The sequence below is a fragment of the Salarias fasciatus genome, chromosome 14 (assembly GCF_902148845.1).
Source record: "Salarias fasciatus chromosome 14, fSalaFa1.1, whole genome shotgun sequence".
Lineage (NCBI taxonomy): Eukaryota > Metazoa > Chordata > Actinopteri > Blenniiformes > Blenniidae > Salarias > Salarias fasciatus.
In genome coordinates, this window is record NC_043758.1 from 39,814,675 (window position 1) to 39,835,604 (window position 20,930).

General features: G+C 48.8%; 1 protein-coding gene across 1 annotated transcript in view; it reads right to left on the minus strand.

The window, feature by feature from the left end:
• LOC115400080 (breast carcinoma-amplified sequence 3-like) overlaps positions 1-20,342 on the minus strand; it is a 57,522-nt gene extending 37,180 nt beyond the window's left edge. The window contains exons 1-7 of the mRNA XM_030107731.1: positions 20,255-20,342; positions 18,087-18,184; positions 17,472-17,526; positions 17,309-17,384; positions 12,086-12,192; positions 3,904-3,985; positions 1,237-1,309 (exon numbers count right to left, since the gene is read on the minus strand). Coding sequence (XP_029963591.1) covers positions 1,237-1,309; positions 3,904-3,985; positions 12,086-12,192; positions 17,309-17,384; positions 17,472-17,526; positions 18,087-18,157 — 464 coding nt within the window. The 5' untranslated portion in view covers positions 18,158-18,184; positions 20,255-20,342. The remainder of the gene's footprint in view (positions 1-1,236; positions 1,310-3,903; positions 3,986-12,085; positions 12,193-17,308; positions 17,385-17,471; positions 17,527-18,086; positions 18,185-20,254) is intronic.
• Between the last annotated feature and the right edge of the window lie 588 nt (positions 20,343-20,930).

The following is a 20,930-nucleotide window of genomic DNA, read 5'->3' on the forward strand; positions in this document are numbered from 1 at the left end:
AATGTATCAAGTATCCTGGAGGGATAATGCTAAATGCTAAAGGCTAACCTCCAGTGTCCTGCAGAGACAATGCTAAATGCTAAAGGCTAACCTCCAGTGTCCTGCAGGGAGCTCTGAGCCTCCAGCTTCAGCAGATGGTAAAGCCTCAGAGGTGTTGGAGATAGAGCATATTTCAGGGAAAATGTTTAAACTGAAGACTGTACGTTGCTCAGAATGTAAACAGTTGTCGACTTGAATGCACCAGTCCTAATTAAAACGTTTCATTGAGTTTCCAGAAATCCGTCATGGGGAACATGCCCAGTCTCCATCCCGGCCCAGCTCAAGCCAGACTTCCTTATTTCATTTCCTGCAGAGGACATATTGAGTTAAATTCTGAGCTGCTCTGGACAAGCAGCGTAAGGAAGAAAGGGAGGGTGGGGGGTGGAGGTGGGGTGGGGGCGGGCACGGACAGTAAACGTTTCGGGGTCGCTCACCTTTTAAATTCATTTTCTTCCTGTTCTGGTGCGAGCCCTGATAATCCCCGGGATCTCCGCCTCTGTTTGATCTCCCTGCTGTGTGCCCGTGAGGCGTTCAGGTACCGTCCACACGCCGACCGCAGCGCACCAAGAATCCATGAATCAACGTCCCCGAGCCCCGTGACGGCCCGGGCTCCCGCGGGGTGCACGTGGAGGCCGGGGCGGGCCGGGCCTGCTTTGATGCCTCTCGTTAGCAGAGGTTACTCTCAGATGAAGCATCTGTTGTGTCTGAGAACCGAGCGGCGGAACGCGCTCCTCCGGGCTGCGGGGACGGCTTCGGAGCGCCTCTCCTCCACATTACAGACCTCGTTTCACCCAAACATTTTATCACCTTGTCAATTAAGCGTCCAGGTCTGATCCTCTGATCGCAGGCTGCTTCCCCTGTGCTGCTGGAAACCAGCAGATGGCCCAGCTTCAAGGGGAAAATGTGATTTCCAGGCACATCACGCTGTCCCAGCTGCAGCGGCCAGTCTCACATGTTCTCACACACACACACACACACACACACACACACACTCAGCCCGTCACACCACAGCCCGCCATGTCTGTCACCCCCTCCAAACCCCGGGCCAATGAAGACACTGAATCCGGTCTTTAAGACACTGAAAGTACAGCGATCGCAGAACGTATTTCAGCTCGCGGTGCACCTGCAGACGCTCAGCTGCCTGGAAAGGTGAGACGCTCTGAGGAAGCGGCGGCGTTCAGGTGAAGCGCGACTCACCCGGACGAGCCGGTGCTCTTGCAGACGCCGAGCAGAGGCCTCTTCTCAGCGAACGTGTCCGTCTTCAGAGGACCTGTGGAGGAACAGGGTGATGGTTCAGTGACAGAGCGCTGCCCGGCCTCACAGACCAGGACAGGAAGCCAGCCGATCGCATTACTGCTGACCCCTCATCCATCCACGGTCCCTCCTGGAACCCAAACCGCCCAGACTCCTGACAGACCCTCTGCCTTCACTTCAAAAACGCCGTGGAAAATGAAGAAACAAACAGACATAATGAGAAACCAAACTAAGCTGGTCAAATCCTCTAAGAGCTGCACAAGCAAGTGAGACTCCTCGTTTGTTTTGGGGTTTGAGTGTGGAATTCCAGCCTGGTGGGAGCCCAGTGGGCCCACTGGAAAGAAGAAGAAGAAGAAGCAGAGAGAAAACATGTTGCACTGAGTGGAGCAGGCCCATATTTTCCCTAATTGTCTGATTTTTGAAGTCGGGCAGCGGCTCGGGGGATTGAGGGGACAGGGAGCTCAGGCTGAAGATGTTCCCCTTTAGAGGGGAGTAATTTGAGGCTCGACAGTAATCAGCCTGAGTTCCTGTGGTATGGCGTGAGAGCAGCAGCCTCCAACACTCCGGCAGGGCCGTCCTCTCATGTCCCCGTCCTCAGACGTCTCTCCCAGTCACACACTGAGCCAGAACATAAACACGGCCCAGAGAGACTCGGTACATTCCCCAACATAAACTCTCAGCGTCTGATTGGATTACTCCTGCAGGGACGGTAAGTGAAGCGGGTGGCGCTGGCTTCCCGGTGGACCGGGTGTCTGAAGGTTCCGCAGCAGAACGTCGCAGACAACACGCGCATTGTTCCGTTCTCATCGCGGAGCTGGAGGCAGCGTGACTCTGCAGGACCTGACCCCGGCCGGAGGACCGCCGCAGACCCACACACACATTCTGACGGAGCGTTCACTTCCACTCCGTGCTCCACACGTTCTCTCTCACTCCTCCAGACGGGACGATGGGTTCTGACCTCTCCGGAGGATCCGGTGGAGGAGTGCACTCACGCCCTTCTGTCTTCCAGGAAAGAGGAACCTTCCCTCATCATAATCAACACCTATTTTCGGGGCTTTATAAGTTCAGCCGCCCACGCCGGGCGTCGCACACAATCGGCCTTTTAACGGCCGGCCACAGAGCAGCAGTGTTTGCGCCCCGGCAGATCGCAATCAGCATCCTTCCCTTCAGTGGGACAATTCATATTTATTTTCTGCTGAGAGAACTGCCCCCCCATGTGTCGGGGGTATCTGCTGCTTCTTATTAGCCGCTCCGCTTTCATCCACTTCCAGCTCTCTCCCAATGCCGCCATTGTGCTCCGCTGAAACAATCCGCCAGAAAGGCCGGAACACAACCCAACAAAAAGGCAATTTACTGAAGAAGAGGAAGAGGAAGAGAGGGAGCAACAAGCCACAAGTCCACTTTCACAGCGCTGACTGACACCTGCAGAGATGAAACTCGGACTCAGAGCGGCGCTACGCCCACTGCAGTGGAGCGACACTCCATCCTGCTGCTCGCTCTCTCATCAGCTGGGATTCATGGGATGTGGCGCTAAAAGACAGACTACGCCGCAGCCTTGAACGTGTTCGAGTCACTTTCAAACACGGCATTATTAGATTACAGTAAAATGAATTAGAGAGAACGATCGGCACATGAGCCAGAATCAGCCAGAGGAACGTAGAGAACCAAGCTCCTCTTGGGATGAAAACCAAACTTCCCTTCTCGAACTACTGGAGTTTCCACTGGAAACGTGGTGTAAACTGGGCCTACATAGAAAACGACGCTCTGAAGGATCCTATCGTCCGGATTTTGGCTCTCATCAGCTTTAAAGGTGCAATCAGTAACATTACATCACATAACATAAATACAGAAATTTCACATGTTTAATCAGCAGTTTAATTTATTTCATGTCTGGACATGAAAACACTGATGAGTCTGTCAAAAAAGTGAAGCACAGAGGGTTAAACTGCAGCCGAGGAGCCGTCCTCCGGCTTCAGCGCCAGCTGCTGTTTGTTGGTGTCTGAATGAGAGGCTGGATCATCTGGGTCCGCCTGGTCTCTCAGGCCTGATGGGGGTCCTGCAGTCCAGCAGGTGAGGGCCGCTGCTGGATCCTGATCCTGTAGAGAACTGATGAAGGGAGGAGCGAGACTCTGCGGTGAGGAAGCGATCGCTTCCAGAGCCCTGGCAGACTCCAGAAGCTCGCCACCGCTGACTGAGAGCCGGCCAGCAGTAATCACACATTTGCCTCTGCGTCAGGATGAGGCGGCGAGGAGCCGCCTTCCATTCTAATGACACAGCACCTCCTAAATGGCCCACAAGGCCAGACTGCATCGGGACGGGCCATGCAACGCTTCAGTTTAACACACTGACATCAGCCTCCAGCAGCTTGTTTTTCTTCTGCTTTCTTCCAGGAAAAGACACTTCAGAACACTTTTTGTTTTTTTGTTGAAGTTTGGATGAACTCAGACGCTACAGGTCAAAATACAAACTTCATTTATCTTCACACTCAAATGACAAAAATCTTTGCTCTGATTAAAATGATTTTAACAGACATTGCTGCGTTGATGAGTGACATTTTCAGGCGACTTCATTTTCTCACGTTGTAACAAACATGACAGTGACCATGCTCACCGACGTGCGGGGCGGGCAGCGTGCGAGCCGCTCTCACCGGACCATGACGCACCGAGAACAGCTCCTGAGCTTCACCGGCCAGCTGCAAGAGAAGAGCGACAGTCCGTCAGCGTTCTGTCTCGCCTCACTCTCATGGAGTGAATCCAGCCTTCAGCACAGGACTGGTCCTCACTCTGGAGTCCAGGCCGACCAGGCGCTCAGCTGAAAGCTCTCTGGATCGACCAGAACACGCTGTGGCGTCAACCACCTGAGCTTTGCCTGCAGGTCATGTAACTTTACCTTAACTGTAGTAGCAGTCTTCACCACTTCTTAAGCTACTGAGTGGGTGATTATTGCAGCATTGAAGCATTATTAAAGTCAGCACTCTCAATCTTACTTTGTTGACAAGTTACAGTTAAATTTGACTAATGGATGATCGGTTGCTGCAGGCACCTCATTCCAGGACTCACATTTGGTTTAATTTGGTTGAATTTGGTTTTGGTTGAAGAAGCTCTGCGTCTTCCAGCCTCAGAGATCTGCAAGTCTTGTGGAGATGAGAGGAAAACGGTCTCCGATCATCCAGACTGAGACCAGGGACACAGGCAGCTTTCACAAACTCAGAGTCCGACTCAGCTCTCCGACAACTCCCACCATCACCGAGTCTTCTCACCAGCGAGAGACCACAAAACACGGGAAATACACTGAGCACTCAGCGCCTCTGAAGATGCTTCATGCTGTCCATATTCCACTTTCACAGCTGTACTCACACTAATCTGCTCTGACATCCTCACTCATTTACTCTAAACTCGGGCTCCGTGCCTCCCAGGACTGCTGTCACATCACGCCGGGTTAACATATGAAACCAGTGTTTCAGCATTCAGCTGTGTGAAACTGAGGCAAAACACACACTTCTGGGTAAGAAATGGTGAGTCAGAGAAAAACTCTTCAAGGTAAAGTTCAGAATTAACTGAAGAAAAAGGGCAATAACCTGTGAAAACATTTTAAGTTTTTAAAATTTCATGAATATGGAAAGATTATCACACACTCAGACCTGAACCTGAACCTAGACCTGGACGTGGACCTGAGCCTGGACCCTGACCTGCAGATTGCGTTGTTGCTGTTCACATACAAATGCAAATCGGTGGATCCAGTGAATGTTGATTGTTTTCAGAAGGTTCCACCTCAGGAACGGCGAAACGCCGAACTCACAAAATGACAGGAAACACGACACAGGGCTCACCAAACCACATAAAAATAGAAGACACTGACCTGACGAAGGTCCGGTCATCCAGGTCTAAAAGCTACAACTGTGCAGTGTAATGTTACTAAACAGAAAGCATGACATCTGATGTTACAGCTACCAGTCTCACTGCTCTTTATTTTTCATTAAATATAATAAACATCATAAAAACTCTGGTCCTAGCGGTGATTTAATGCTGTTGGTTCACATTAAGGCCAAAAAAACTTGTTGTTCAGTCTATAAAGTATGAGCACAATCGAACATGTCGCCCTCTGTTCCTTCTTATTCAGCCTACAACACAAACACAAACATCTCCTCTCAAAGGCAGCGCTGCTGCTGTGAAGAGCAGAAGTGGATTCTAAAGTTTGTTGCATTACGGTGGGAATACAACCTCAGTGAAAAGTACTTAATGGATGTGTGTGTGTATGTGTGTGTGTGTGTGTGTGTTTCATGCATTCATACGTGCTGCTAGTATATTAGGTCAGTGACCCGCGTGGCTCTGGCCGGTGTCTGGCATGTGTAATGCACATTGTTCTAAGCGCAGAATGCCCCACTTTTGTTCCACTTTGATGCGTTAAATTACAGAGAAACCTGCATTATCACTTTACGAGTGCTTTAATCCGTTTGTTTAAAGTCTTTAAACCCATCCGAGGGGATGATCGCTCTTTTGTGCAATTAGTAGATTTCACAAAGTGGCGGATTTGGAGCCGTGTTTTTATTCAAAGTGCTTGAGGCCTGGCGGCGGCAGATTAACACGGGAGACACGAGCAGGTCCTGCGAACGCTGGCCGGGACTCCCATACAGGCAAATGGAGCTGCCGGGGGAGTGGTGGAATTTGCTGGATTAAAAAGAGAAGGGGGAGGGCTGGAGGTTAATGCTACGGGTTATTGTGCATTACCCCGCCGCTCATCCTCGCCTTACATGGCTCCGTGTGACATCCTCTGCCATCAACAACATTTCCAGCATTACATTAGTGGCTCCAGTGTGTGCAATATGCCAAATTGCTTTTTCAGAGTTATTATTTTTTCCTCCTGTGCACAGTGATTCATTATATTCATTTCATTTGTGGCTCTAATGTTTTTGTGGAATCTGAGTGTCTGTTCTTCTGTTTTAATCTCTCAAATGTAATAACATAAGCTGTGAACACATATCTGGGCCATATTCACGAGTGGATCCGCTCGCTCTCACAGCGAGAGACATATTGGCGGCTCGGGGGCAGCAGGTGCTTCATGGACGGTCCAGGAACAGGTGTTTGGTCCAGAGGGGCTCAGTGAGACGGACGGATGGTTAAACAGCCACCTCCTGACCACAAGCACCAGGAAAATCAGTTCGTTTGATTCATGTACAACTGCCATGCTGCCTCCCTCCACTAGAGGGAGCTGCAGAGGTCCAGAGAGCAACAATCCAGAAAACGCAAAGATCTGCTCCACTATTCCAGCTTTAAAGACGTCAGGAAGTTTCTGGAGGATGCCGAGTCTGAACGCAGTGCTGAGGCAATGCTAAAGGCTACACGCTAACCTCCAGAGTAATGCAGAGATAATGCTAAAGGCTACACGCTAACCTCCAGAGTAATGCAGAGATAATGCTAAAGGCTACACGCTAACCTCCAGAGTAATGCAGAGATAATGCTAAAGGCTACGTGCTAACCTCCAGAGTAATGCAGAGGCAATGCTAAAGGCTACACGCTAACCTCCAGAGTAATGCAGAGATAATGCTAAAGGCTACACGCTAACCTCCAGCGTAATGCAGAGATAATGCTAAAGGCTACACGCTAACCTCCAGAGTAATGCAGAGATAATGCTAAAGGCTACACGCTAACCTCCAGAGTAATGCAGAGATAATGCTAAAGGCTACACACTAACCTCCAGAGTAATGCAGAGATAATGCTAAAGGCTACGTGCTAACCTCCATAGTAATGCAGAGATAATGCTAAAGGCTACACGCTAACCTCCAGCGTAATGCAGAGATAATGCTAAAGGCTACACGCTAACCTCCAGAGTAATGCAGAGATAATGCTAAAGGCTACACGCTAGCCTCCAGAGTAATGCAGAGATAATGCTAAAGGCTACACGCTAACCTCCAGAGTAATGCAGAGATAATGCTAAAGGCTATATGCTAACCTCCAGAGTAATGCAGAGATAATGCTAAAGGCTACACGCTAACCTCCAGAGTAATGCAGAGATAATGCTAAAGGCTACACGCTAGCCTCCAGAGTAATGCAGAGATAATGCTAAAGGCTACACGCTAACCTCCAGAGTAATGGAGAGATAATGCTAAAGGCTACACGCTAACCTCCAGAGTAATGCAGAGATAATGCTAAAAGCTACACGCTAACCTCCAGAGTAATGGAGAGATAATGCTAAAGGCTACACGCTAACCTCCAGAGTAATGCAGAGATAATGCTAAAGGCGACATGCTAGCCTCCAGAGTAATGCAGAGATAATGCTAAAGGCTACGTGCTAGCCTCCAGAGTAATGCAGAGATAATGCTAAAGGCTACGTGCTAGCCTCCAGAGTAATGCAGAGATAATGCTAAAGGCTACGTGCTAACCTCCAGAGTAATACAGAGATAATGCTAAAGGCTATATGCTAACCTCCAGAGTAATGCAGAGGTAATGCTAAAGGCTACACGCTAACCTCCAGAGTAATGGAGAGATAATGCTAAAGGCTACACGCTAACCTCCAGAGTAATGCAGAGATAATGCTAAAAGCTACACGCTAACCTCCAGAGTAATGGAGAGATAATGCTAAAGGCTACACGCTAACCTCCAGAGTAATGCAGAGATAATGCTAAAGGCGACATGCTAGCCTCCAGAGTAATGCAGAGATAATGCTAAAGGCTACGTGCTAGCCTCCAGAGTAATGCAGAGATAATGCTAAAGGCTACACGCTAACCTCCAGAGTAATGCAGAGATAATGCTAAAGGCTACACGCTAACCTCCAGAGTAATGCAGAGATAATGCTAAAGGCTACGTGCCAACCTCCAGAGTAATGCAGAGATAATGCTAAAGGCTACGTGCTAGCCTCCAGAGTAATGCAGAGATAATGCTAAAGGCTACGTGCTAGCCTCCAGAGTAATGCAGAGATAATGCTAAAGGCTACACGCTAACCTCCAGAGTAATGCAGAGATAATGCTAAAGGCTACACGCTAACCTCCAGAGTAATGCAGCGATAATGCTAAAGGCTACGTGCTAGCCTCCAGAGTAATGCAGCGATAATGCTAAAGGCTACATGCTAACCTCCAGAGTCCTGCTGGGAGCAAAGAGCCTCCCTCTTCAGCAGAAGCATGAACTGTGCTAAAGAGACGTTATCTTTGCGGGGAACTGTTCAGAGTTATAAACTGAGCTGAGTTTTGGCTGAGAGCTGTCCTGCTGGCCACACAGCCGAGACGTTCATCAGACGTTCTGGTTCAGGAGCCTCGGAGCCTTCAGCAGCAGTGAAGCCAGAGTCCCAGCAGGGGGTTCCCCTCCAGGACTCCATGAGGGAGCAGGTGAGCTGCACGGTGCTCAGGACTCCACCTCCCGGGAGCTCCACAGGCTGCAGTGCCAGCGGCAGCCTCCGGGGGCAGTGTTTGGATTGCCTGTGTTGAAATGTGAAGGTGACCTCAGAGCACCGCCTACCAGACCAGGGGGGGTTCAACCTGCGGCTCTGGAGCCACATGTGGCTCGTCTGTCCCTCTGTAGCGGCTCCACGAATATTAAACTTATTTCATTATAGTGACACACCACAGAACTGTTAAGATGACTCCTCACTCTCGGTTCAAAAGGGATTCAAATAAAGGCTCAAGTAAAATTAGGAAAACAGCTAAAACTAGAGGAAATGGGGACAGTAATAAAGAGCTTAAAAAATGTGAAATGTCTAGAATTTCTAAAAGAAGAACATAAATACGGTTGGAAAAAAGAACGCAAAACTGGTAAAATGGTTAAAACTGCTAAAATTTCAAAATTCTCAATAAAAAACACTTGAAAATAGAAGTAAAACAGTTAAAATCAAGCACAGAAATAGGTTAAATTTAACAAAATGTTTACGACTCTGAACCCTAACTTCATAAATGCATCACAAGATATAGTTTTTGTTTGTGCATCAAAACTATATGTGAATCTTCCTGAGCTGCATTCGCCTCATTTTAAAGGTTAAATGTTCTTTATGGCTCCAGAACAACCTGACTCGGCTGAAAGTGACAGAAATGGCTCTTTTGGTCATGACGGCTGCAGAGCCCTGCTCCTGGTCCAGACCATCATTACTGCGCCCGCCTGCCGTCTCCGTCGGAGCGCCGTGGACTTTCACCTCCTCCCGGGAACAGCTCTCCTCTCCGTCTCGGCATTTTAATTCAGGTGGATTGATTTAGAAACACTCATTCCAGCAGGATAGTCACTTGGAATTGTAAAAGCGGTGTTTTTGTGAGCATAAATAAGCCTTAACCCTGAACAGCTGCGTCCAGTGCAGCATGTGGATGTTGTCAATAAAGCTGAACTGCAGGTCTTCTGGGAAATCGGAGCTGTTTTCTCTGAGAGCGCCGCTCACTGATGCACCTTGTGCATCTGAAAACAAGCTGGGTGTATCTTCCTCCTGGCTCATAAAGCAGATCGGCTTTACAAGCTTGCAGTTCTCCTCCGGTGCATTACGGCGGACTGGAAACCAGCGGGGGGCTGCCGGGTTACGTCAGAGTGCAGAGCAAACTGAAACCTGTGCAGCGCCCCTCCAGAGGAGGTGTAGACCTGCAGCTCTGCACTGGTTCTTTGATCGACAGGTTAGCGTGAGCTAACCACGCTAACCACGCTAACCACAGCCGGAGCAGCACACGGGCGCCGATAAACAAAGCATCGGGACTCAACGCTGCTCTGCAGGACGCCGGGCTTCTGGGCTCTAACAGGACACACACTCCGGGAGCAGGGAGGTCAGGGAGGTCAGGGAGGTCAGGGAGCTGAGGGGAGGATTTCTACTCTCTCTATGGAAAATATCACAAATGTGTATTAAATGTGTTTTGTTTAAAAAATGTTTCAAAAAATGACACGCTTCTCAAAGCTTGAGGAGAACCGCCATGTATAAACAAATCAGTGTGTGTGTGTGTGTGTGTGTGTGTGTGTGTGTGTGTGTGTGTGTGTGTGCGCCGTGCAGCTCTCCACCTGTTTGCTTTTGTTGGTTTTTCAGGAGCGAGTGGAGCGTTTGTGGGATTAGAGGGCTCTGAGCAGTCTTATTAGCTCTGAGCTGTGGGACGTCACACACACCAAAACAAACCTCTGGATGAGAGCAGCCACTCACTGTTGTCAGTGAAACTCTAGTTGTGGTGTGTGTGTGTGAAGACATGCACCGTGCGAGTCCGACACTGAAGCATCATGGTTCTTCACATGATAGAAAGTCTCAGTGAGCCCAGAACAGCGTCACCAACACTCCACCAGGCAGAGCCGCTGACTGAAAACACAGCCGCAGAAACATCCTGCAAACTGCAGGGCCCAGAGTGTGTGATCCTGGCTGAAGTGAGAGTGTGTGTGTGTGTGTGTGTGTGTGTGTGTGTGTGTGTTGGGGATGTTTATAAGAGGCTGATGAAGGACTGTGGCGTGTTTAGATCTCATATGTGGAGTTTGCATGTTTCAGTGACAGCCTCGACATGAATCCTCCGCTCACTACAGCTTCTCATGGTCTTCCAGGGCTGGTTCTGAAGACGTGGACTCTCCAGACAGAACCCTGACCCGGCCGCAGTGTGGGCCAAACCGTGACACTCAGCTCAGACTCGGACACGGACTCTCCTGAAAGACACATGTAGCCCAGAGCGGACAACGTGCACGCTCAGGAAAGTGTCTGCTCAGCATTTAAAATGACCTGAAGCCATAATGGTGTCCAACATATGGCCCCGGGGACCAAGCCGGCCCTGCACAGGTTCAGTCTGCAGGACGCCACAACACACACACTTCAGTCATCTGGAGCATTTTTGAATGCAACAAAATAAAAATTAACAAGCTGCAAAGAATTCAAATGTTTTTGGGAAATTTCTATGTATTTCCACCTGAAAGCTTCTTTAACACACACAAGTAATCTGTCCTTTTTTTAATTGTCTTTTAAGTTTCTGCCCCGTCAGAATAATCTACTGTGTGCTCCATGTCCTCTCTCAGTCTCGGCTTGAGAAGGTCTCCCTCTGGTGGACACTATGGACATAGCACCGGACCGAAACACTGACTCTTCCAGAGTCACTGCTGCTGTTCATGTACTGTGCACACACACACACACACACACACACACACAAACACACACACAAACACACACACACACACACACACACACACACACACACAGGGAGAACATGCAAACTCCACACTGAAAGGCCTGAGCTCAACCCTGAAAGTGTTGCTGTGAGGTTGAACTGCAAAAAAGAACATTCTGTGATCGTCAGTTAGACCACGGTCTGCGTCTGTCAGGAGCAGCCTCCTGGGACTGACGGATTGTTTGGACTTAATAGTCACCATGGAGAAACTAACAGTTGTTTTTCAGTGGTTTCACGTCGTCATGGAGACAAAGTGGGAGTCAGTCCTGTGTGGAGGAAGCTGAGGTCTGATCCTGAGGTGAATCAGTGTCTGTCAGTAGATGAGAGGATTAAAACGTTCACCTCCTGGTTACTTATTGATGAATTATCGAACTTGAGTTGTTAGTTCATCCACCCACAGCAGGCTGCTCCGCCTCCGCCTGCTGACATAGCTTGGTCAACAGCTCCCTCTAGTGGACAGACAGCCCCAGTGCAGCTCAGAGAGACTGCTGACAGGCTCCGTCCTGAGGATCACCTCCTCCGTCACGTCTCCACCCTCAACACGTCCAGACAGCAGACGGCCTTTCGACCCCGGTCAATACAACCTCCTGTTACTGCAGAGCTATATATTTGGAAGTTATCTGCCATGGCGGCACTAATCTGAGTCCAGCTGCGACCTCCTGATGACTGATCACTAAATAACTGTTCGGGGCTTCAGCGACATACCGACACGCTCCAGATCTGCATCCCGTCAGTGTACCCGATCATCAGGCAGAGGGGAGGCTCCGTCGTGCCGCTGTGCATCTCCATAAACTCCGGGTTGCGAGAAGTATCTGTGCAAACATCCGAAGAGAGGAAAGGTTGAATCCAAGCAGACATTGGAGAGCTCCAGAGGTCGTCTGTGACGTCCTCAAGGTCATTTACAAAAGAGGCTGAAGCAGAAAGAAGGTCAGTCGCCACATTCAAACCCGTTCACATTCATTCCAAACAAAGCACCACCTCATCAGTCTGATCGAAACAGCTCCGGCACTCACACACACTCAGATCTCCAGGTGGAGGAAAGAGGAGGAACACACTCTCCCAACATGAACGATTCATTTATCATTACCATGAAGTATCTCTGACACCAGCTGTCAGACAGCAGTTCTACCGTAACTGTTCTCCTCCTGGTGGTCCTGCAGTGTGTAGAGTGTGGTTCCATGATGTTTTTAATTCGGAATTGGTTTATTCTGAATTAAGTCGTTCAGAATTATATTCCTGATCTTGGCGTTTACGTGAGAGAAACGATGGATTAACTCCTCTCTCTCACGCCAGGGTCTGTGCAGCACTCCGATTGGACGATTCCGTGACGTTCTGACGTCTCCCGAAGTAAACAGCGTTTTTCTTTTTTTTTTCTGGATTAAATTTGACACTACAGCTTTGAAATTGTCCTTGTTGTCAAGCTCCCGTCCATCCGCTCATTTCATTATATCCTATTCTTCTAAAACTGCAGTTAAATGAATCGCCTCCGTCCGAGTGGAACCGCGGACCGAGGGCCGCCATCTTGGAATATTGCACGGCGGAGCAGAATGAAGTCGCCTCATCGGCAGATAATTCTGCTTCCAGAGTAGAATAAACCCACCGGTCTGTTCGGATTTAAAACTAATTCTGAATAAAGTTTCAGGTGTTTTCGTGGTCATTTTAGAGCAGAATTAGAATTAGAATAATAATAATAATTAAAGCCATCGCTGTTAGTGCTTCACTCCCTGCTATTGCTGTCAACGTCTCGCGCTCGCTAAATTGACATTAAAGGGGCTGTATCATGCAAAATTCACTTTCTGTATGTTTTAACCTTGTTATATAGTTATGTACTCATCAAAAACGCCCCCAAAGCGTTTTTTTTTCCTTCGTGCCTGTGTGTTTGAGCTTTCCTCCTTGTTGTGCTGCTCAGAGAGGCAGCCCCTCCCACCGTGAAAACACTCTGTTTTCCCACGTTCACGTCACACGGTGAAGATGGCTCTCCTGAGCCCCCCCCCCCCCCCCCCCCCCCCCCCTCCGCAGGCTCTCGACAATCAGCGTTGCTGCTTTTTTCTAACTCTGATTACGGAGATAAACTTTAACCATCGTCTGAAAGCAACAGTCAAGCAAGAGCAAGAGTCTGAAGGGTCTGGAGGGTCTGAAGGGTCTGGAGGGTCTGGAGGGTCTGGAGGGTCTGGAGGGTCTGGAGGGTCTGGAGGGTCTGGAGGGTCTGGGGGGTCTGGGGGGTCTGGAGGGTCTGGAGGGTCTGGAGGGTCTGAAGGGTCTGAAGGGTCTGAAGGGTCTGAAGGGTCTGGAGGGTCTGAAGGGTCTGAAGGGTCTGGAGGGTCTGAAGGGTCTGAAGGGTCTGCGCTTGGTGAGTTTCTAACAGGAAAAGACGTTTTCGCGTGTCTTCGTGTGTAGAGAAGCTAGAACTAAAGAGCTAAAGCTAGCTAGCCAGTATTTGTTTTGAAGCGCTGATTGGCTGAAGTAGCTGTCAGTCAAAGTCCACAGGGGAGAGGCGGGATTTCAGTGAAACGGAGCGTTTTCTCTTCCGGGTTTCAGAATTAGCCCCAGAAAATCTTTCATTTCACACAAAATTACTTTTCCTTAGCTCCAAAAATAAACTATTACCATGTTAATGCCATTTCTAGGGTTTGGACGAGCTAAAAAAGCAGGATGCAGCCCCTTTAACACCACACACTGCGGCCCCCAAAACATTACCACCGACTTTATTGTCCTCTGCCAGAATTTCGTACAGAGTTCGAAGTGTGCACGTGAAGCTCAGTTGGTAGAGCAGGTTGCCTCATAATCAGAAGGTTGGCGGTTCGATCCCCGCTCCTGCCGGCATAAAACTGTCGTTGTGTCCTTGGGCAAGATGCTTGCCTAGTGCGAAAGTTGTGAGAGTGAATGGTTGGTGGTGGTGGGAGGGGCCGACGGCGCAGATTGGCTTCCGTCAGTCTGCCCCAGGGCAGCTGTGGTTACAGCAGCAGCTTACCAACACCCAGTATGGTGTGAATGAATAATGCGATGTGAAGCGTCTGAGTGTCCTGAAAAGTGCTATATAAAACCAATAATGCTATTATTATGTCAAAGTCAGGAGATTGAGGATGTGGGGGCAGTTCAGGCAGCCCAGAGTGGACTGGTGTGGCAGGAAAAGAAGGCATATTTGAGGGCTTGTTATGGGGCGACTAAGCGACAGATCAAAAAAACCTGGCTGATTATTGAAGGTCAGTGTGTGTAGATGCAGCATGATGAGTTTGGGCTCATTTGGTCCAAACACCGAGGAGTTCAGTTCATTTGAATAATTGGAAGCTAAATGACATTTCCAAATAGACAATGAATGGGTTTTAGAGAAACCTCTAGAGCAGGGGTGGGGAATCCTGGTCCTGGAGGGCCGCAAACCTGCATGTTTTCCATGTCTCCCTGCTTCAACACACCTGAATCCAATCAAGATTCATGGCCAAGTCCAGCAGAAAGCCAGATAACGAGCCTCATTGCAATCAGCTTTGTTGAAGCAGGGAGACATGAAAACATGCAGGTTTGCGGCCCTCCAGGACCAGGGTTCCCCACCCCTGATCTAGAGTCAAAACCATGGAAGCTACAAGAGAGAGCTGATTGACTTTTCTGAGAAGGAGGCCACAAAGAACATCGAGAGGGGCCAGCTGAGGAGGCTCGGGCATCTGTTCAGGATGCTTCCTGGACGCCTCCCTGGGGAGGTTTTCCGGGCATGTCCCACCGGGAGGAGACCCCGGGGAAGACCCAGGACACCCTGGAGAGACAGTGGGTGCGTTTACATGCAGTCAATAACCCTTTCTTAACCAGAATATTAGCAATAACCCGGTTGCGCACAGCCATGTAAACACGTGCAAAAACCTGAATATGCTCATATTCCGGTTTTTAAAAACCTGAATATTACCCCTGGGTTACTCCTTTTCTAACCTGAATTTCTGGTCATATAAACGCGCATCGGAATATCACGGTCGAAAGGGACATGAAATACTGCTCTGCGCATGTTCTACCCACAAGGAATCTCGGTCATTTGAGTCCAGGAGCTACTTGTGACACAGTTTAACTGCTACTAAGTAAATAAAATGTGCCAAAACGATCGTTCAGTTCTTCTCTTTTACTGAAAAAAACGGTGCATGGCATCATTAAACATATTACCACGTCTCGCTGGCTTACTCCTTTTCTAACAACATGTAGAGAGAGCCTGCAGCCTTCTTCCTTTGTGGTATCTGTGTAAAATAAGGTTGAACATGCAAACAGCGCACCTAGTGGCATGAAGTGCAAATGCAGTCATGGCGTTGTCTGTGCTCCGCGGTTTGAATGGGGATATCCCTGATCATGTAAACAGGAGTAACTCTGTCTGTTTAAGCATGTAAACGGGTTATTCCAAATGATTCAGAAACCGGAATATTGACCTTAACCCAAATATTGAGTGCATGTAAACATAGTCAGTGTCTCTCAGCTGGCCTGGGAACGCCTTGGGATCCTCCCGGAAGAGCTGGAGGAAGTGTCTGGGGACAGGGAAGTCTGGGCATCTCTGCTGAGACTGCTGCCCCCGCGACCCGGCCCCGGATAAGCGGTTGAAGATGGATGGATGGATGGATGGATGCATTGTAAACTTTGCACACTCCCATAGGTGGCGCTGTAGCATCTATCACAGTCATTCATACATCAATATAATCAGCATCATGTTGTGTATAATTGATCAAAATTTCAAGACAGTCGGACACAGTATGTCCTTGTAAGAAATGTTTATGTATTTTTCGGGGGGTCTTGGCGCCCCCGCTGGCCAACGGTTATAAATGCATCAAAATGGTAATATAATGATTTGTCTTCAGGCATAGAATTTTACTGCACAGTTTGGTTACTGTGGAAGAATGTTAATGGTTTAGGTCTATGGTAGGGGGCGCTACAGAGTTGAGTTGTATTAAACTTTATGATGCATTACATGAGGACCGTTATGGACAGAACTGACTGTAATCTGAGTGTTCTGGGACAATGCCTGAGCTCGTGAGGGGCTGTCCAAATAACAGGAAGTGAAGGCGTTTTTCGACGGCGTGCTGTGAGGAGACCGAGAGACGTATCAAAAAAAGCTGGCTGATTATTGAAGGTCAATGTGTCCAGATGCAGCGTGCTGAGTTTGGGCTCATTTGGAAGAAAGGAACTAAGAGTTCAGTTCATCTGAAAAATGAAAAGCGAAATGGCGGCGAATTTTGTATCCAAGATGGCCGCCTTCCTGTTGGTCCCACAGATTTGAGCCAGGAGAGTTTTCTGTTTGTCCCCTCATGCTCTGTCACTGCTGTGAATTTCGTGTTCCTACGTGAAACTATGGCCACTCTGTGGGCCATAGGGGTGTGACTGTAGGTGGCGCTGTTGAGCCAGTGTTGATCTGTCACTGTGGAGGTATACATTTTATCAAATTTTTCGCCGGGCCGGTCGCGTAGATACCAAAAAACGCCACAGGGGGTCAAAATGCATTCTCGCGGGACAAAGAAAAATAATAACACAGAAGAAACTGAGCAAGAACAATACCCATCGCCGTTACACTACGTGTTACGGCGATGGGTAATTAGAATTACACAGAATGTAACATTGTGTAACATCATTTAGTTCTGAAGTACTCGAGTAATTTAACAAGTTCCTTCGCTGACTTGTGGTTCCATGTTTGGAACACGTCACGTCAGAAGTGGTTTGGGACAAAACTTATTGAAAAACAACCACAAAACAGAGCAGCTTCAGAGCAGAGACAGAGCTGAAACATTATGTTTCAGCTTTAAAGGAGCTCATTCAGAGAGACATCCTGTCGTGGAAACGCCACAGTTCATGATTTTCATCTGATTCTCAGAAAAACTGATGACTGACTGAACGAGGACGACGCTGGAAGCAGCTGACAGTCTCTCAGAGGACGGTGGACCACTCTGCCTTCTTCACTTTCACCAGACTCACCGTTGATGTCTGCTTTGTCAAAGCGAACCCAGATGATCTTCTCCTTCTCGTCCGTGGGCGGAGCTCCAGTATACGCCTGAACACCGAGAACAAAGCTCATCTTCAGACTTCACCGACAGTCAGACATTAACACGAGGTCCAGCTGCCGTTCACACACAGCTACCTGAGGGACGACGTCCTGCAGGAAGGTCACCACGCTCTCCATGTACGACTGCTCCCTGTGAGGACACAACACACACGTAACACCCTCCTCCGCCATCCCGAACGCCCGACAGAGGCAGGAGGCTCGTCTGCACCGCAGCGTTTCTGCATTCTGGCCACAAGGCCTCGCTCTCAATCCAGGCCGTTTCCACACTGAGCCACTTATTCCTGTTTTCACGACTTCCAGAGAAGACCTGACACATTTCCATCGACCTGACTCTGAACAGATGTTTCATATCTGTCAAACACAACTCTTCAGTCCTGTGAAAATCCAGGTATCGCTGCTGAAAAAGGTTTAAGCACCTGGAACAAACCATTTTCACCAATATATTAACAAATATTCATATATTTAATATATGAATATTAATATTATATATAATATATGATAATATATTATATTACCAGCAGAAGACCTGCAGGACCTGCAGGTCTGAACCAACGAGCTAATGGGACAAACACCATCTACTGATGAAATGATATGAATTGCATCCGAGTCCAGGATCCACTCCTCTGGACCAGGACCAGATCCATCCGGGACCTGGTCTATGCAGTCAGGACGTTAGAGATGTGTTCTTACGTAGCAGCTTGAGCTCGGACCAGAACGCCTCCGGCACAGCGGCTCGGCCTGCGGGGAGAGTCCGACGCCATGTTTCAGCCCGATCCTTCTTCAGTATCCTGCACACACATACACACACACACACACACACTGGAATCACACAAATGACAGCATGTTGAGTGAAATGCAGAACACACCCCGGTTTTCCTCTGACTGCTGCTGCAGGAGAGGAATGCTGAGCTTCCTGAGAGTTAAAGAGCTTCATGAAATGACTGAAATGAGTGAATCTGCTGCTCTGAAACAAGCTGAAATCACCAGATGAAATTACATTTTACTGTAGTAAAGTTAAACTGAGATGTAACATCGGATTTGGTGGAAAATGACACTGACTGAAGCTGTACAGGCCTCAGGAAGTTTCTGGAACATGCTGAGTCTGAACACTCAGAGCAGGGCTAATGCTGAATGCTACAAGCTAAGCTCCAGATTCCTGCAGGGAGCAATGAGCCTCCAACTTTAGGAGGCTACAATCTGACGGAGCGTTGAGATAAAGGCTCCAGCTGGAGGAGGCGGAGGCTGAAGGTGGCGTCTCCTGACTGTCAGTGATCCGCCTCTAACGATCAGACCAATGAGTTCATGTTGACGACAGTCAGAGCAGCAGCTCCAGCATTACGACCTCCGCAGAGCTTCATCTGGAGCAGCGGTCTCTCATCCTGCTCCTGGTTCTAGGACCTGCTCCTGGTCCTGCTCCTGGTTCTAGGACCTGCTCCTGGTCCTGCTCCTGGTCCTGGTTCTAGGACCTGCTCCTGGTCCTGCTCCTGGTTCTAGGACCTGCTCCTGGTCCTGCTTCTGATCTTGCAGGTTTTAGAGATCCAGTCCACGGGTCCTTCCATCCTGGCTGGCTGGGGGGGCTCCTTGGTGTGTGTGTGTGTGTGTGTGTGTGTGTGTGTGTGTTTATGGTGACAGTGTGGTTATGTGTGATTTCATTATATGCTGATTTTTGTTTGTATTAATGTAATGGACTTTGAGTTGTTTATTTTTTTGTTTTTTTACATGAAAAGCAGTTTATAAATAACGTTTGGCTGATTCATTCATTCATTGAGGTCTCACCATTTCAACACACCTGGACCTGAGGTCATGTCCAATCAGGGGCCTGTTGCACAAAATGAGGATTCACTGATCCAGGCTCAATTGATCCAGAACCAGAGGGTTCAGGATCAATTGGTTCCACTAAAGACCAGTCCAGGATGAGAGCCCACAGATCCACCATCAGGTGAAACTGATCCTAGACCAGCAGAGTTCCTGAAAGAGACCCAGCGATCGAGGACAGAATCCCAGATTCACCAGCGTGGCGTCCTTCTCTCCAGCGGAGCAGGAGTTCTCCTGGAGGGGCACGAGGGGCACGGGGGGGCCGGACCTCTCTGGTCCCCTCTGACACTGGTTCATCCCGGCTGGATCCCTCATCTGGGTTTTGTGTAACAGAACCCTGCAGCTCTGCAGCAGGAAAACACCAGGAACCTGCAGAGATCCTCCAGAACCCGGTCAGGCCTGGTCTGAAGCTTCCTGAAGACAGCCAGTAAGACTGATCCAGAACCGGAACCGGAACCAGAACCGGAACCGCCCCCCCCCCCCCCCCCCCCCCCCCCCCACACACACACACACACACACACACACACTGCTCTCTGATTGGATTAACAGATGAGCTCTGTTTCTGTCAGAGAACCCAGAGATCCCTGAGCACCGAATCCATGTCAGTACAGGGACCAGTCAGAGACCAGGAGAGACCAGGAGAGACCAGGAGAGACAACCAGAGACCACTGAGACCATGTCAACACTCCTGTCACACAGACACTGACTGACAGACACACAAAAAGACAGACAGGCTCAGACACACAAAGAGGGACACACACACACACACAGATAATCATTTAGACAAAGACACACACACACACACACACACACACACACACACACACACACACACACACACACACACACACACACACAATCTGACGGACTGACAGACAGAGATAACACTTGAGTCAGAGTCAGAGAGGCAGCAGCTAACTTAGCCAGCTAGCATCAGCTCCTACAGCTCCACTGCTCTCTGAATATCAACACAGCTGACACCCGGAAGCACGAGGACAAGCTTATATTTAAACACACGATACGGAGGAGTTATCGGTACGCACCGAGGCTGCGGACGGTCTCCGGAGGTTCGCTGTGTGTGTGAGTGTGTGTAGACGGCTCTCAACAAAACAACGTCAAAACACACACTGGGTCTGCGGAACTGTGTTGTGTAACTGAGAACCAATCAGAGCACAGGAAGTACAGCCGCGCGCCAATCAGCGGGCGGGAAGGGAGGGGCTAACGACGCGTCACGTTTCCGGCGCCATCGATATTTAAAAGCAGAGCATAGATATAAATGAACAGACACAGATCTACTGTGTTGACAACTGGCCACATAAAAATACACTGACGAATATGAACAGAAACACATTTATGAAGAGATACGTAGATATATATGAGCACATACTGTTCCCTGATGCCGATCAGTCAAGAAATCACCAGTTTTTTCAGAATAAATTGTCTTAACATTGATAATTAAATAGTATCACTGACTTTTGTCGCTGCTGATTGTTTTTACTCTTTAGAAAGCACTCTCTGATCATTTTCTAGGGCTTACTTTTCTTTTAGAACACAGTTGGTGTGAGTCAGGTTGGAAAATGACCGAGACAACATAATAGTGGTGTAAACTCCACAGTATGTCCTCAAAATGTTTCCACTCTCTTGTTTCATCTCATCCACCACTACATGCTAAAAAGGAAATTCCACCTGGCAGTTTGGCTGAAAAAACACACGTCCACA